Below are 15,912 nucleotides of genomic sequence, written 5' to 3'. Positions count from 1 at the left end.
CAACACTTCAATTAGCAGAACTTCCACAACTGGGTCCGCGCAAAACCAAATAAATGAGGCAATCCAATATTATTCTCAGTGATCTGTTAAGATGGGCCGATGCCACATCTATAACCTTCAGTCGGACGGCCCATCAGTCATGTAAATGTAATTCTTCTGCAGGTACTTCATCAAACCTTATCTGATGGCAGGAGAGTAATTACAGCCACTCTCTCTCTCTCCCCTATTCTCGCCCTCGTTCTCTCAGCACCCTCTTTCCATTTCTGTCACTCGTTTTCGCTCAGTCATTCTCTCCTGTTCTGATCTCTCTCCATTCTATACCTCCGTGTTTAGCGGGGTGAGGATGAGAGCCCGAGTGTTATCAACAATGGTCTCTCTACCACTAATAGACTGCTGCCTTTCCTCCTAATCTTTGGAACAGCAGAGAAAGTGAGTGCCCCAGATGTGTGTGTGTGTGTGTGTGTGTGTATGTGATGTTTCCATCAACAGAGCCCATGGTGCTGTGTGTGTCTCACCTGCAGCAGAGGTGTGTGTGGTGCTGTGTGTGTCTCACCTGCAGCAGAGGTGTGTGTGGTGCTGTGTGAGTCTCACCTGCAGCAGAGGTGTGTGTGGTGCTGTGTGAGTCTCACCTGCAGCAGAGGTGTGTGTGGTGCTGTGTCTCACCTACAGCAGAGGTGTGTGTGGTGCTGTGTCTCACCTGCAGCAGAGGTGTGCGTGGTGCTGTGTGTGTCTCACCTGCAGCAGAGGTGTGCGTGGTGCTGTGTGTGTCTCACCTGCAGCAGAGGTGTGTGTGGTGCTGTGTGTGTCTCACCTGCAGCAGAGGTGTGTGTGGTGCTGTGTCTCACCTACAGCAGAGGTGTGTGTGGTGCTGTGTCTCACCTGCAGCAGAGGTGTGCGTGGTGCTGTGTGTGTCTCACCTGCAGCAGAGGTGTGCGTGGTGCTGTGTGAGTCTCACCTGCAGCAGAGGGGTGTGTACGTGGGAGACGATGTGCGGCAGCCTCCTCCACTCCCGGATGGCCAGGCTGGAGGCCATCTCCACCAGCCTCTCGATGAAGTTCAGCTGCTGCTCCTCTGGGTGGCAGATGGCCAGGTAGCCCCGGTGCATGTTCACCTTCCACGCCATCTCCTTGGGACAGCTCAGCTCCACCTGGGTTGAAGAGACCACACACACATTAGCACAAACTGGGATTCCAGGAATATCTCCCGAGATGAAGATTGCACTCGGATCGATCCGTGCGTCCGACAGGAAGCACGTTCTTTTCCATGACGTCGGCGTTGCCGTCAGGTGATCATGCGGCAGCATGGTAAACTATGTACGCTGGACGGCTTCAGAGGAGGCCCGTGTGGCTAATGACTAATCAGCCTGTCTGCGCTGACGCGGAGGGGAAGAAAGCACAATGCCAGATATTGATTCGAGGCTGAGTGCTTCGACCACAACATAAACAACAGCCCCAGGGAGCCTGGCGGCCTGACCAGAGCCACGGCAGTGTGTGGGGCTTCATGCATGAGTGTTTGTGATTGCCAAGACTGTGTGTGTGTGTGTGTGCCTGCAAAGTGCTGCGTGTCTTATGACTGTTTTTCCCGAGTGTGCGCGTGTGACAATGCGTAGGAGGAGGAAAATTACAGCAATCGGTCAACATGCACTTATCACAGGCGGCCGGTGATACATCTGTCTGGGAGCAGGGCTGCCCTTATCAGCGCTGTAATTGAAAGCAGAGACGTGCGACTTCCTGTGGGCCGGCCCTGAAGCCTGGCCCTCCCACACAAAAGGGACCAATCACTCGCCGACAGAACCCAGAGCAATTAGTCACTCTCTCCACAGGAGAGAATATATTAAACCAATATAAGATGCAAGAAAACAACTCGCAGGGAGGGAGGGGGAGAAAAACAGAGAGAGAAATGGATAAACACAGAAATCAAAGAGAAGTGATTGAAAAGAACAAAAAACTGAAAGAAAAACAAACAAAAGAGAGAAAGAAAGGAGTGAGAGAGAGAGAGCAGGGGGGAGAGAGAGATTGCGAGAGAGAGAGAGAGAGAGAGAGAGAGAGAGAGAGAGAGAGAGAGGAGGGGGGAGGAACTGGAGGAAGTGGAGAGCGTTGTTGCCCCAGACAGATTTAATTAGCTGTCACCTCAGGACAGAGAGCTGAGGGAGGTGCAGCAGGTCTCCTTGAGATGAGCGCCCGCCGTATCTGTTATATGTCAGGCACCATATCCCCGTCCTCCTTCAACACTACTTTGTTTAGCTTGCTTTTTTTTTTTTTTTCTTCATCCACACCGGCCCAATACATTTGGCTGCCACCGGGCACTGAGTACATTTTCTCATCTTAACGAGCTGCTCTCTGAAAGTGGTGCTGGGGGACCTGGGCCTGGGCCTAGACACAGCCTGCCGTAGCTCACCTTGACAACAGGAGGGTTCAGACACACTGGAGTGGACTGTACAGTTCAATAAACAAGCAGAGTTAACTCAACCAGGCATATATAGGGAGACAGAGTGTTATAGACTAGCTGCAAGTAGGGGTGTCCAAGTGTGTTTCTCTGTATGCATGCTTCTGCGTACATCTTTCTAGTGATACTGGGCCGCTGGTTCTTCTGTGTAGGGTGAGTGTGTGTGTGTGTTTCCTTCACCTGTACCAGCGCCTCCTTCATGGCTGCCCAGTTGGAGACCCTCCAGGCACACTCCAGCACCAGGTAGGGGTTGCTGTGGCCTTTGGACTGGCCGTACTCCGTCAACGGCTCCCACTGGTTCAGCTCCTTGGAGCAGCTGCAGACACGGTAGAGAGACATGGGTCAAGGGGGGGGGGGGGGCAGGGCGAAATGGCTGGAGCCCCACAGCTCCCCCTAGAGGACACGTTCATAGCACCGCTAGCATTATAGATCATCAAGATTTTTGCTAGAGGAGTTTGAGAAAGTAAAGCACAGGCATTCCGATGAATAAGAGAGACAGATGGCCTGTCCTCACCGTATCCAGATAAAGAGACAGACAGACAGACAGACAGACAGACAGACAGACAGACAGACAGACAGACAGACAGACAGACAGACAGACAGATAGGCCTACAGAACCAGGGCCTGTCCTCACCGTATCCAGATAAAGAGACAGACAGAGAGATAGGCCTACAGAACCAGGGCCTGTCCTCACCGTATCCAGATAAAGAGAGAGACAGACAGACAGATAGGCCTACAGACCCAGGACCTGTCCTCACCGTATCCAGATAGAGACAGACAGACAGGCCTACAGACCCAGGGCCTGTCCTCACCGTATCCAGATAAAGAGACAGACAGACAGACAGATAGGCCTACAGACCCAGGGCCTGTCCTCACTGTATCCAGATATAGAGACAGACAGATAGGCGTACAGATCTAGGACCTGTCCTCACCGTATCCAGTGGTCCTCCCAGAGCTGATACTCAGGGAAGATGGCCGGGGAGGTGTTGCTCCTCTCATGCTCCTTCCTGGCCTTCTCCATGGCCTTTTCATAGCTCTCCTGGGCCTGAACACACACACACACACACACACTTATCTAGTCTGCATAACACAGCCTGGCTAGAACAGTCACACTCTGACACCTCTGACAGATATCGACCCCCAACCCTCCGTTCTGAGTCATGTGACCAGAAGAGCGCCGGGCCGGGGCGGGAGCCTCACCTGCTCGAAGAAGCCGTGCTGCTCGTACGCGATGGCGGTGGCCGTCTCCGGGAACTTGCAGCGCTTCTGCCAGAGCCCCGCCCACATGTCCTCCTCCTGCAGGAGGGAGTACAGCTCCGCCAGGGAGTCCAGGATCTCCTGGGGGGTTGGCAGAGGAAGAGGAGAATGTGACCAGGCTTCCCACCACATGTACACCTCCCCCCCCCCCCCACACTAAGAGAGATCCCGGCTGCCTGGAAGGACACACTGCCCCTGCTGTGTACCTACCTGCTGGGGGGGCGTGATGCTCTCCTGCTCGTAGAAGTCGGTGCTCTGCTTGGGCTTGCTGTGCAGGCTGAGGCCCTTCTCGAAGGCCTGCTGCTCCAGCATGAGGGTGGAGCGCAGCCACAGGTTGTGGGTCTTGCCCAGGTACTTGAGCACGCACGGCCGGATGGGGATGGGGGGCACGCACTGCGACATGGACTCCACGAAGCAGTTGAGGGCGCTGGGCTGGCAGTCCCTCTGAGACTGGTGGCTCCCACTGCAGAGGAAGGGGCTCATCTCCCCCGACAGGGCCTGGGGGGGGGGGGGGTGGGGGAGAGGGGTGAGAGGGGGGATAAGGAAAGGGGTAGGGGAGACAGGGCAGGGGGTAAGACGTCTGCTCATAAGGACAGTACCAGTTGACACAGCCCCTAATGCTCTTCCTTACACAGAAATAAGCGATCAGTCAGCGGATGCAGTGATTATGCTGTCTGCTCAATGTCCCCCATTGACTCATGACATGTCACTTTCAATCCAACCGCTATTTGTTGACCGAGCTACATCTTAATTACAAAGCAGCCATCCGTCACCACGGCAACGTGCGCCCTGGGGGGAAAATAACATAATCCCGCTATTTAAACACCATTTCATCCTCAATTTTCTCTTTGGAATTGATTTAATCTTGCGGTGACCTAAGAGGGTGTACGTCCAATGAGCGCCGAGTGTGAAAGCCTGACCTATTTATGGCCGTGTCCCTGTCGTGGTGTGAAAACTGGCTTATCAACACGTCTGTTTCCCGTTCCAGTCTTTCTCAGCCTTAACGGCTCAATCACTTGAGATCAGGACTCCTCAACGAGCCTATAAACACCGCCAGGCATCTGCCTCGTTAAGCTCGTTACGTTTTTTCTTTTTATTCGGCATAAATGAATTGGCCGTCGTTAAGCGCCACTGCGTGTTTCCGGCAGGGAAGGAGACGGCCAAGGTCGCACCCACTGCATGCCGCCAACAGGAAACGTGCAGGGTCAGGTGCAGTCTGGGTGTACTTACGTGTTGCTGTCGGTCGGACAGGATCTTCCAGAGGCGGGGGAAGAGCTGGACCCAGGTCCTCTCAGCCAGGGGGGTCGAGATGTGACACAGCTGCACCAGGGCGTTCAGCAGAGCCCCCGTCTGACAAACACAGACACACACCATCTTTAATCACAATGACTATAGAGGTGAACATATTCATAGGAATGCATCCTGACTGCAGCCTGCAATTAAGACAGGTGGCAGAGGAACAACTGGGGGATGAGGAGGAGAAAGGAGGGAGCAGGAGGGAGGAATGGGGAGCACGGGTCTAAGTGGCAGAGAGGAGGGGAGGGAAGAAGGGAGGAGGGGAGAGGAGGAGAGGAAGAGGATGAGGGGAGGAGGAGGGGAGGAGAGAAGAGGAGAGGAGGAGGAGGGGAGAGGAGGAGCGGAGGAGGGGAGGAGAGGAGGGCAGCGGCTCACCTTGACCTCTCGGAGAGAGTCCAGGAACTTGTCGTGGCGGTTGGTGAGCATGTGCAGCTGGTTCCCTGCGTCTCTCTCTGCCTGCTCCTTGGTCTTGGGCAGTGCCGTCTGGTCTCCCGGCGCCAGCTCGATGTCTATCTCCACATCCTGCACAAACAAACACTCCAGTCATTACACATACTGGAGGGGCTGAAGGTCGGAGGAAAGAGTACGGAAGTATGAGCAGCATGCCGTGGAAGGCTGCTGATGGGAACATGGGTTGGCCTCAAATGTCTCCTTTATCAGTGTGTGTGGTGTGAGTGTGTGTGGTGTGTGTGTGTGCGCGCGCCTCACCTCCTCCTTGGTCTCGCTGTTCTCGCGCTCGCGCGGCTCCTGCTTGATGTGCGTCGCCATGGCGAAGGCGGCGCGGTCGTGGCTGTCGGCCAGGTTGATGACGTGTGTGATGGACGGCAGCATGGAGCCCTGGCAGCTGGTGCCGATGATGCTGTTCCGCTCACACACAGCCAGCAGCAGCTGGAGGAGACAGGAAGAGATCAGATCACACGAAGAAGAAAAGAAAAAAGGAACTATTCAAATCATATATATATATATATATATATTATTTTTTTTACTTCAATCACGCACATCAAATCAACCCGCTCCACTCACCATTCCAAGATTCCAAGACAGGTCCTGAATGATTGACAGGGTGTCAACCAATTAGTACACCCCACTCACCTCAGTGAGCCAATCCCCCGCCCGCCCCCCTCACCTCTATACACTGCTTGATCCAGAAGTGGCTGCCCATGGCCTCCCAGTTCTGGGAGCAGCACATGTACAGCAGCCTCTCATACACGCGGCGCTTCATGGACGTGTCGAACACCTCGAAGAACTTGGCCCTGATGAGGGGCTGGGCACAGCGCAGGCCAGACAGGAAGGCGGGCTCCAGCTTGGAGGTGATGTCGCTGCCCGACAGGCTCTCGTCCCTGGTTGGCCAGGCGAGGGGTTAACACGCAAATCAGGATGGTGGAATAGTCACTCGTAGCTCTCACAATAAACAAATGCACTGTCAAAGCGACAGATATTTAGAAAAACGTAATAATAATAACAATATATGTGTAAAAACATTGATGCCTTGAATACACGTAGCTAGGAGGGTCACTGGGGCAGAGGGAGATGAGGAAAAAAACTGATGTCGTAAAGCTGTCTCTCTGAGGGAGAGGAGCAGCTGGAAACATCAGAGCGTTTCTCCCCACCTTAAACAGCAGTAATAACCAAGGCTATCATGTCTACATCATTCTACTACTTGGGAATGGGCCTCGCGGGTCCTCTTCAAGAGAACAGAGAACGGGGGGGGGGCAGGTGTGGCTGTGTAAGACTGCAGGGGGCCACCTCAAACCTGTGTGTGTGTGTCTCAGTGAGAACAGCATCATGGTCTAGCAGTGGAATAAAGAGTTGGGCTCCGTTCCAAGGGCAAACTCTCTTCTTGTTCTCCCCCTCACCTCCCTGCCCTCTCCTCGTCCCACCTCCCTCCCCCCTCCCTTTCTGTTTGGTAAGTGCTACGCTTAGGGCTCCTCTTGTCAAGGCCCCCAGCCAAAAACCCACTCCTTTTACGCTTTATTTCTGTCTACACATCCTTCACTCTTTCACAAAATATTCCATTTCTCTCTAGCTCTGTAACTGTGTGTGTGTGTGTGTGTGCGCACTCTCACTCATTCCCTATATCTTCTCCCCTCATATAGATGGATAGTGTGTGTGTGTGTCCACACAGCTGGCCAGGTGATTGATGAGGGCGATTACCTGTAGACGTAATTAACGAGGTCCAGGAACTGGGCGTTTAGCTCAAGGTCGTCAGGGAAACGCTTCTCGATGTAGGTCATCATCTTCACCAACAGGATGGACTTCTCTCTCAGGTTAGGCATCTGGTGGAGGAAGAGAGGGGGGGGGGGTAGAGAGAGATAGATAGAGAGAGAGAGAGAGAGAGAGAGAGAGAGAGAGAGAGAGAAAGAGAGAGAGAGAGAGATAGATAGATAGAGGAGCAGGGGACATGAAGATGAGAGGGAGCAGATTGATTTAGTCCATTTATCTTTAATGCATCAGGAAGAGAGTGTGAAGCACCTTTGCTCCTTTCCTCCACCCCGCCTCCCTCCCCTGCTCCTCCACCCCTCCACCCAGGCTCCCTCCCCTGCTCCTCCACCCCTCCACCCAGGCTCCCTCCCCTGCTCCTCCACCCCTCCACCCCGCCTCCCTCCCCTGCTCCTCCACCCCTCCACCCAGGCTCCCTCCCCTGCTCCTCCACCCCTCCACCCAGGCTCCCTCCCCTGCTCCTCCACCCCTCCACCCAGCCTCCCTCCCCTGCTCCTCCACCCCTCCACCCAGGCTCCCTCCCCTGCTCCTCCACCCCGCCTCCCTCCCCTGCTCCTCCACCCCTCCACCCAGCCTCCCTCCCCTGCTTATCCACCCCTCCTCTCCTCACCTGCTTCCATCAACCCATCCTCTCCTCCCCAACTCTTCCATCCCCCCCCCCATCTTCTCCCCACCTCCGCCGGGGGAGGAATCCGCCTGCATCCTCTCACCTGATTGGCTGCCATGGGGGAGTTGTTCTTCACCCACTCCTCCACGATCTTGACCACGGCGCGCAGGATCTTGGCGTCCGGCGACTTCTCGATGAGCGAGGTGAGGATGACCTGGATGAAGTTCTTCCTCATCTCCATGCTCATGACGGACAGGCGGGTCTTCACTAGGTCCAGGCTCAGCATCACCAGCTCGCTGGTCACTGCGGGCGGGAGAGCTCAGGGGTCAGGGGGCTTGGAAACACATCATCACTGGGAGTCCATCGGGACATGATTGGAACGCCCCCCCCCCTCCCCCCCCCTCTCACATGCACCCTGCCGGATGTGACCTCATTCTACACTCTCTTTACCATGACACTCTGCCATGGCAATCAGTATGGATAGGGCTTTTTCCTTCCACAGAGAACACAGTGTCATTAGGAAGCAGTCTAAACAACCCATAATGCCTCACACACATTGCCACTCTGGGATATTTCAGTGAGTTTGTGTGTGCGTGTGTGTGTGTGTGTGGACGAACAAGGACAGGAGGTCCAGGGTCTGGCATGCACTGAAAGCTGTGTTCCCTGGTCCTTCACACAGGGGACAGCTAATCTTACTGGAAGAATCGCCAGACGACGAGAGGAAACACAGGGTCCTGCCCGACAGCACAGTCTCTGCATTCAAGCTCCAACAGTGGCTGACCTGGTTTGCGGTCTCTATTCCAAGCAGACACAAGACGCCAGTGTGCCAGTCTCAGCCCGAGACACTGGCATGGACAATGCTGGGAGGACACCGAAAACGAAGAAACACTCCCTCTGGGACTGGTGTACCTGGCCTGAGTGTGTGTGTGTGTGTGTGTGTTTGAGAAAGATAATGTGTGTGTGTGTGCTTGTGTGTGAGTGCACGTGTGTGAGAAAGATAATGTGTGTGTGTGTTTGTGTGTGAGCGCGCGTGTGTGAGAAGGACAATGTGTGTGTGTTGAGAACCCCCAGTGAGATGTGCTATCTGGCTTGTGGATCTGCCTGACCCTCAAAGCCATTCACAGGGCTGTAGAAAGCTTTGTAGCAGAGCTGAGATAGGGGGATATCTGAGCTACTGGGTGTGTGGTGGGGATGTAAACCCTCCCCCAACTCCAGTCGAAATGTCACCAGGCAAGTTCAGGTACTCACACAGGACAGTGTGTGTAGTGTGGGCAGACAGAACTGGGAGGGCCAGTAACTGGAGTATGTGCAGACCAATGCAGTGACCTCAGTCTCACACACACACACACACACACACACACACACACACACACACACACACACACACACACACACACACACACACACACACACACACACACACACACACACACACACACACACACACACACACACACACACACACACACACACACACACACACACACACACACACACACACACACACACACACACACACACACACACACACACACAGGCGCGCGTGCACACACAAAGAGAAAGCAGGTTACCTGAGCCCAGCCTTACTGGGAACTGGTAAGGTATCTACTGGGAGAGCTGGTGAGGCTGAATCTGTAGGAGGGGAGCGCAGGTGTGTGTGTGTGTGTACCTGTGCTGGTCTCTGTGGCTCCAGGGTTGGCCTGCTGAGGGCTCAGATGTTCCCGGACCATCTTCTGGAGCGAGCGCATGAACACAGATATGAGCCGGTCGATGTAGCTGGAGTTATAGCTGCAGGCAGACTTCAGGATCATCAAAGTTCCTGCAAAACCCAGAGGGGAAGGGGGGGAGTATCACTTTAGTCATGATCCTCACTGTTTTAGTCAAGGACACACACACACACAGCAAGTTTTCTATCTGTGGGTGTGGCCATCTGGTTTGTGAGGTGCAGTTGAGCCGCAAGGACACAGGAGAGAGTCTCTAAATAACAAGAGTTCCTGGTATACTGAGAGGAGGAGAGAGGGATGAAAGGAAAGAGAAGGGGGAGAGAGAGAAGGATGAGTAATGGCTTCCTCAGTTCATCTCCCTGGAGACGAGGGGGGTGGGGGAGACAAATGTGGGAGGTGTCACCCAGGGCCAGACACATGTATCAATACAGCCTGGATAGGAACTGTACCCTAGCACACACACACACACACACAGACCCACACACACCCCTTACAGAACTCTACCCCCTAGGCACAGGACAGGAAGTCAGCCCTATTGACTGGGGCTGTCGTCCTGGGCAGCCCGTATCCAATAGCGTGAGCTCTTCGATGGCCCTCCATTTGTCACCGTGGGCCCAGAGATGCTGCACTTACTTAGACAGAAACATGGAAAAACTGCCATCGCCGTGTAAATGGAGAGTTTTAGCTTCATGTATTAAAAATAAGCAGATTTTTTTTTTGTTTTTTTGCTGGGACTGGCATCTGGCTGTATTAAATGTGATATTTTGGAGAAGGGGCGAAAAGGGAGATTGTGTGTGTGTGTGTGTGTGTGTGTGTGTGTAACAGACCTGGTCCCTAGACGCCCTACCTCTCTGCAGAGCCATCTCTCTGAGAGGCCAGATGCTAGCCCTGTGCTACAGGCTGGAGCCACACTCACAGCCTTGGCTGGACTCAGGGACACCGTGTGTGTTAGTTTAAGTTATTAAGCGTGAGGGGGGAGGGAGAGGGAGAGATATGGAAAAGGGTCTTACCAAACAGCTGGGTGGGGTTAGCACTGCTAGTGGTCTTCTCATAGTTGGTGAGGCCCTCGTAGATGACCTTTCCAACGGCAGCATACAGGCACTCCAGTTCCTCGTACTTAGACGCCACGGTGGAAGTACCTGAGAGAGAGAGAGAGAGAGAGAGATCACTTCAGAGGACAGTAATGGTACTGACATGTCCACAGAATGCAAGTCTCCGAGTGTGTCAGTCCAGATGTGTGTGTGTCTGTGTGTGTGTGTGAGAGAGTGACTCCACATATGTGTGTGTTGTACAAACTCACTGGGCTCAGTGGGGAAAATGCTCATGAGCCTGGACAGCAGGGAGTGGACGGCCCGGAGGACCTTGGTGTTGCTGCAGGTCATGCAGGCGGCGATGCCCCTCTGCAGGGGCTTAAAGTGGGCCAGGATGGCCGGGGACTGGAGCACCGTCAGCAGGAAGCACAGGATCTCCAGGCCTGTGCAGATGTTGGAGAAATTGGCCTGGGCTGGTTGCTCCTGGAGGGAGGGAGGGAGGGAGGGAAGGAGGGAAGGAGGGAAGGAGGGAGGGAGGGAGGGAGGGAGGGAGGGAGGGAGGGAGGGAGGGAGGGAGGGAGGGAGGGAGGGAGGGAGGGAGGGAGGGAGGGAGGGAGGGAGGGAGGGAGGGAGGGAGGGAGGGAGGGAGGGAGGGAGGGAGGGAGGGAGGGAGGGAGGGAGGGAGGGAGGGAGGGAGGGAGGGAGGGAGGGAGGGAGGGAGGGAGGGAGGGAGGGAGGGAGGGAGGGAGGGAGGGAGGGAGGGAGGGAGGGAGGGAGGGAGGGAGGGAGGGAGGGAGGGAGGGAGGGAGGGAGGGAGGGAGGGAGGGAGGGAGGGAGGGAGGGAGCCAATGACAGAGAGAGGGGAAGGAGGGTTAGGAAATGATCGAGGTGTGGCGATGGAGAGAAACAGAAGAGGGGGAGAAAGGAGAAAGAGAGAGCTTTGTCACATTAGAAAATACAAGCCAAATCAGTATACACAACACTTCAACAAAACCCTAGAGATTACCAGCAATTACAGAACAATGACCAGAAGCTGTTGTTAAACGTTGTCTAAACAGTCATCGACCCCCCCGCAGCAGCGGGGGGAGGTTCATCTGATAAAGATTAGAGCTAATCTAGACAGATCCCAGGGCTAATCCAGCCTAATAAACAAGGTGACTCATGTGATAAGGCTCTGACCTAACCTGAGGACAATCGATCCGAGTTTCCTGAAACAAAATGGAACCTGGTCTCAGGGGGGCTGGGAGAAGGGTGGGTTGTGTGCGTGTGTGTGCATTCATTGTTACTCAATGCTAGGTGTGTGTGTGTGTGTGTGTGTGTGTGTGTGTGTGAACCAGCTCCTTAATCAGCGACAAGGCTGAAGAATGAGATCATACAAAGCAAATCTAATTTAGAGACTTGTTCATTAGACTGGATAAGGCTGTGGGCCAGCCCCGCTGTGTCCCTGGGGAGCGGGGGCTCAGAGATTTGGGAAGAGAATAGGTCTGAGAGGCGAGAAGAGGGGAGGAGAGGAAGAGGCGGAGTGGGGGGAGGAGGAGAGAAGAGGGCGGAGGGGTTGCAAAACATTTAAGCTGCAGTCAGACAGACAAGACACGCAACTCAGCTGAGATAACCTCTGGAGAATGGGACGGAGAGTGGGTGAAAATGAGAGCGAGGGAGAGTGGGGATTTGAAGAGGAGGATAACAGGTGGGAGAGGAGGGCAGTGCAGTCCTGGTGGACTCCAGTTATCTCCCTGCTGTCATTATTTAGTCATTAACTGCCGCGCCGCCTCCAGTCACCGTCTTACAGATAGGAGACAAAAGTGCTGGAGCCCAAAACAGAGGCAGACGCCACGGGCAGGATGCTGGGCTGAGAGAGCAAGTCGACTGCCACACGGAGCTCTGGGGGCCACGACACAGACACACGGCTGGAGCGGAGCCGCAGGCAGCTTGGGAGAGGAGGGCCTCCCCCCAGGATAGCACACACACACCAGGGGGAACACACCTAGAGTGTGTCCTGTGGTCCTGGAGAGACAAGGCCCAGGGAGATACAGGGCCAGGACAGCAGAGCACAGCGGAGCAGAGGAGGAGAGAGGAAGAGAGGAAGAGAGGAGAGCGAAGCAGAGGAGGAGAGCAGAGCAGAGCAGAGCAGGAGAGCAGAGCAGAGGAGGAGAGAGGAAGAGAGGAGAGCAGAGCGAAGCAGAGGAGGAGAGCAGAGCAGAGCAGGAGAGCAGAGCAGAGGAGGAGAGAGAGGAGAGAGGGGCCTGTCTTACCACGGTCATGAGCAGCTTGTCGAACCACTGCAGTTTGAGCTCGGCCCTGGGCCACATGTCGGGTCTGAGAGCGGTCTTCATCAGGCTCACGCAGCGCCGCGACAACAGCTCTCCTGGGGAGCCTGCCACGCTGGTGCTGTCATTCACCTGAGGGGGGGGGGGGGGGGAGCAGGGAAGGAGGGGCCACATCATCATCATCACTGTCACCATTTCCACAGCAACATCCTCATCAGCCTGATTGTAACCACCATAACTCTGGTCCCATCACAGTGGTATTAGGTATCCCATGCATGTCTAGGGGTCTCGGTCCTGTGTGTGTGTGTATGTGTGTGTGTGTGTGTGAAGATGGCAGACGTCCCCTTGTGTCGGTACCGGCTGTCTGGTGACCCCTACAGTCTAGTCAAGGTGACAGCCCCAACACAACCAAGGACAGCTCTGTCACAGTGTGCAGGGGACAGCTGTGTTTGGAACAACCAGAGGGCGCCTGCCCTGCTCAAGTCTGTGTGTGTCTGCATGATTGTCAATGGTGTCCTATGTAGACCACTAAGACCAGGTGGTCTGGGGGAGGCGTGTGTGTGTGTGTGAGTGTGTGTGTGTTACCTGGCAGGCGATCCTGATGAGGAAGTTGACCACGGTGTCAGTGTGTTGTTTCTCTACCGGCTTGGTGAGCAGGGTCTCCGTGCCTGGCATGGACTGACTACGGCCAAACACCTAGACACACACACACACAAGAATGTTGGTACCATCTTGGGGCACAAAGACATTTTATATACCAGTAAAAACAAGATTAGGGGATGACAAGTGTGAGAAAAGAGATGGAAGATGTTGTACAGCCTGGCTTCACAGACCCATATCAAATAACTACAACAAACCTCCATCGGGGGGGGAGAGCGAGAGAGAGAAAGAGAGAACAACAAAGAGCCAGAGAAGGGGCAAGAGAGAGATAGAAACAGGGAAAGGGAGGGGGGGGTCAGAGGGAGGTGGAGGAAAAACAGAATCTCCATTGAGAGGCGTATCAGCGGGTGGATCAGCTGGTTCAGCCCCAAGTCTGCTCTGCCTCCTTTACCGGTGCTTTGGGTGCTGTTACCGTGGACACGGCGCCGGCGGCGGTGCGGAACCTCTTGGCGTCCGGCCCGGGCGTGGCGGCGGCTGAGGAGGAGGAGGCGGACGAGGAGGAGGAAGAGGAGGACGAGGCAGCGTCCATGGAGAGGCCCCTCTTCACCCCGGCTCCTGTCGCCGGGCAGGAACCCTCTCCAGAGGGGGCGGGGTCAGCCTCAGACTCAGGCTGAGTGGGAGGGGGGGAAAGAGGTACTCATCATCTGTCATGACACCTTACAGTTCTACTGGGAAGCAGTGCGTGGAGTGGGTAGTGATAGGAGTGTAGAGTGCACGTGTCTGTGCGTCTCGACTCTCTCACCTGCTGGTCCTTGATCCTCTGCAGCTCCCACTTGATGACGACCTCGGCCAGGTCCACGGCCAGCTTCCTCTGCTCGATGGTCACGCTGGGCGTGAAGCCCAGACGCTGCATGGCGCTGATCATGTGCTGCACCAGGTGGTGCCTGACTGGGTAGTACACCTGGAGGGGGCGGGGAGAGGACAGGGGGCGGGGCGGGTTACAGAAGAACAACAGAGACTTACTAGGACGCTCAATTCTGAACCGGCGACTATGAGCTTCACAATGTACCAAACTCTGACTCTTACGCTTGACGTTTAGATCCACACAAATCGCCACGCATGGGAAAGAGAGAGAGAGGGATCCGATTCCAATCTGAAGGCTGTCAGTATAGGCTAGGCTAGATGATATGAAAGCCCTTCACATCTTCAAAATGGAGAGTAATTACTGCTGATGGCTGACTGGGCCCAGCAGAGGGGCTAGGGGCTGTCCATCACACACACACACACACACACACACGCGTGCGTGCACACACGCACACAGCTGCCTATCATTTTCCAGTGACAGTCCCTGGTGTGATTATGCTGATGTGATTAGTGTGGATTAGTCATGGAGGCAGAGAGAGCGGCGTGTCAGAGAATGGATGGAGGGGAGCTCATGCACACCAATCCACTCGGACTAAATGTCATTTACCAAGGCCAGCCAGGAAGATTACGATGAGACAAGTCGTGTGTCTATGTGTCTATATGAGGACCAGTGATAAATGGTGTGTACACATATGGGTTTGGAGGTTTCCATAGCGGCTATGCGACTGCCTCTTAATATATACTCAGTACGTATGCATGTTCCTGTGAAAGTGTGTGTGTGCCTGTGAAAGTGTGTGTGTGTGCCTGTGAAAGTGTGTGTGTGTGCCTGTGAAGGTGTGTGTGTGTGTGTGTGTGTGTGTGTGTGCGTGTGAGTGCCTGTGAAAGTGTGTGCGGGACTGTGAAAGCGTGCCCACCCTGAAGTGCTGCACTATGAGGTGCAGTATGTGCACCAGCTGGGGCACGGTGTGGCCCTCCTCGACGATGATCTTGCGGGTCCAGTGGGTCAGCATCTGGTGGCCGTCCTCCATGCGGGCGGGAACGGCCGGCGTCAGGATGGCCATGGCCTGCCGCACGATGGCCCGGGCCTCCATGGTGTGGGCCTTCAGCAGGCTGTGGAAGACCTGGGGCCACGGGAGGGAGGGAGGGAGGGAGGGAGGGAGGGAGGGAGGGAGGGAGGGAGGGAGGGAGGGAGGGAGGGAGGGAGGGAGGGAGGGAGGGAGGGAGGGAGGGAGGGAGGGAGGGAGGGAGGGAGGGAGGGAGGGAGGGAGGGAGGGAGGGAGGGAGGGAGGGAGGGAGGGAGGGAGGGAGGGAGGGCGCACACACACACACACACAGAGCTCTCGTCAGAACATTCCTTCCTTGACCACCGTGTGAACTTCACCTCAGCTTCTCCACCCTCTCCTCCTCCTCCTCCTCTTCCTAACCTGCAGGACGATCTTCTTGTGGATGGCAAACTTTGCGATGATGTGCGCGAGGAGGAGGTGCCCGCTGTACTTGCAGGCGGGGTCCACGCAGGCCTTGGGCAGCAGGCAGGGCCAGGCGAAGGTCATGAGGCGCCGCAGCTTGCTGTTGCGGGACTTGTTGTTGTCGTGGATGTGGTG

General features: G+C 55.3%; 1 protein-coding gene across 4 annotated transcripts in view; it reads right to left on the bottom strand.

Moving 5' to 3' along the window:
* The window catches only part of trrap (transformation/transcription domain-associated protein), a 55,487-nt gene that overhangs the window by 17,210 nt on the left and 22,365 nt on the right, over window positions 1–15,912 (bottom strand). For 2 of the 4 annotated variants that reach the window (XM_084669760.1, XM_084669762.1), the window contains 20 exons: window positions 15,736–15,912; window positions 15,226–15,432; window positions 14,250–14,408; window positions 13,899–14,117; window positions 13,433–13,543; window positions 12,833–12,979; window positions 10,850–11,063; window positions 10,560–10,688; window positions 9,495–9,644; window positions 7,929–8,128; window positions 7,153–7,274; window positions 6,125–6,338; window positions 5,707–5,886; window positions 5,374–5,520; window positions 4,933–5,052; window positions 3,913–4,200; window positions 3,646–3,783; window positions 3,378–3,490; window positions 2,626–2,761; window positions 956–1,147 (listed from right to left, as the gene is read on the bottom strand). The exon at window positions 15,736–15,912 is cut by the window's right edge and continues 90 nt beyond it. In XM_084669760.1, the coding sequence (XP_084525886.1) occupies window positions 956–1,147; window positions 2,626–2,761; window positions 3,378–3,490; window positions 3,646–3,783; window positions 3,913–4,200; window positions 4,933–5,052; window positions 5,374–5,520; window positions 5,707–5,886; window positions 6,125–6,338; window positions 7,153–7,274; window positions 7,929–8,128; window positions 9,495–9,644; window positions 10,560–10,688; window positions 10,850–11,063; window positions 12,833–12,979; window positions 13,433–13,543; window positions 13,899–14,117; window positions 14,250–14,408; window positions 15,226–15,432; window positions 15,736–15,912 (3,363 nt within the window). The remainder of the gene's footprint in view (window positions 1–955; window positions 1,148–2,625; window positions 2,762–3,377; window positions 3,491–3,645; window positions 3,784–3,912; window positions 4,201–4,932; window positions 5,053–5,373; window positions 5,521–5,706; window positions 5,887–6,124; window positions 6,339–7,152; window positions 7,275–7,928; window positions 8,129–9,494; window positions 9,645–10,559; window positions 10,689–10,849; window positions 11,064–12,832; window positions 12,980–13,432; window positions 13,544–13,898; window positions 14,118–14,249; window positions 14,409–15,225; window positions 15,433–15,735) is intronic. The other 2 variants (XM_084669761.1, XM_084669763.1) reach the window with 1 other exon arrangement.

Source organism: Hypomesus nipponensis, chromosome 13, assembly GCF_054491055.1.
Source record: "Hypomesus nipponensis isolate SF chromosome 13, ASM5449105v1, whole genome shotgun sequence".
NCBI classification, from domain to species: Eukaryota; Metazoa; Chordata; class Actinopteri; order Osmeriformes; family Osmeridae; genus Hypomesus; species Hypomesus nipponensis.
This window is presented reverse-complemented; position numbering and strand designations above follow the sequence as displayed.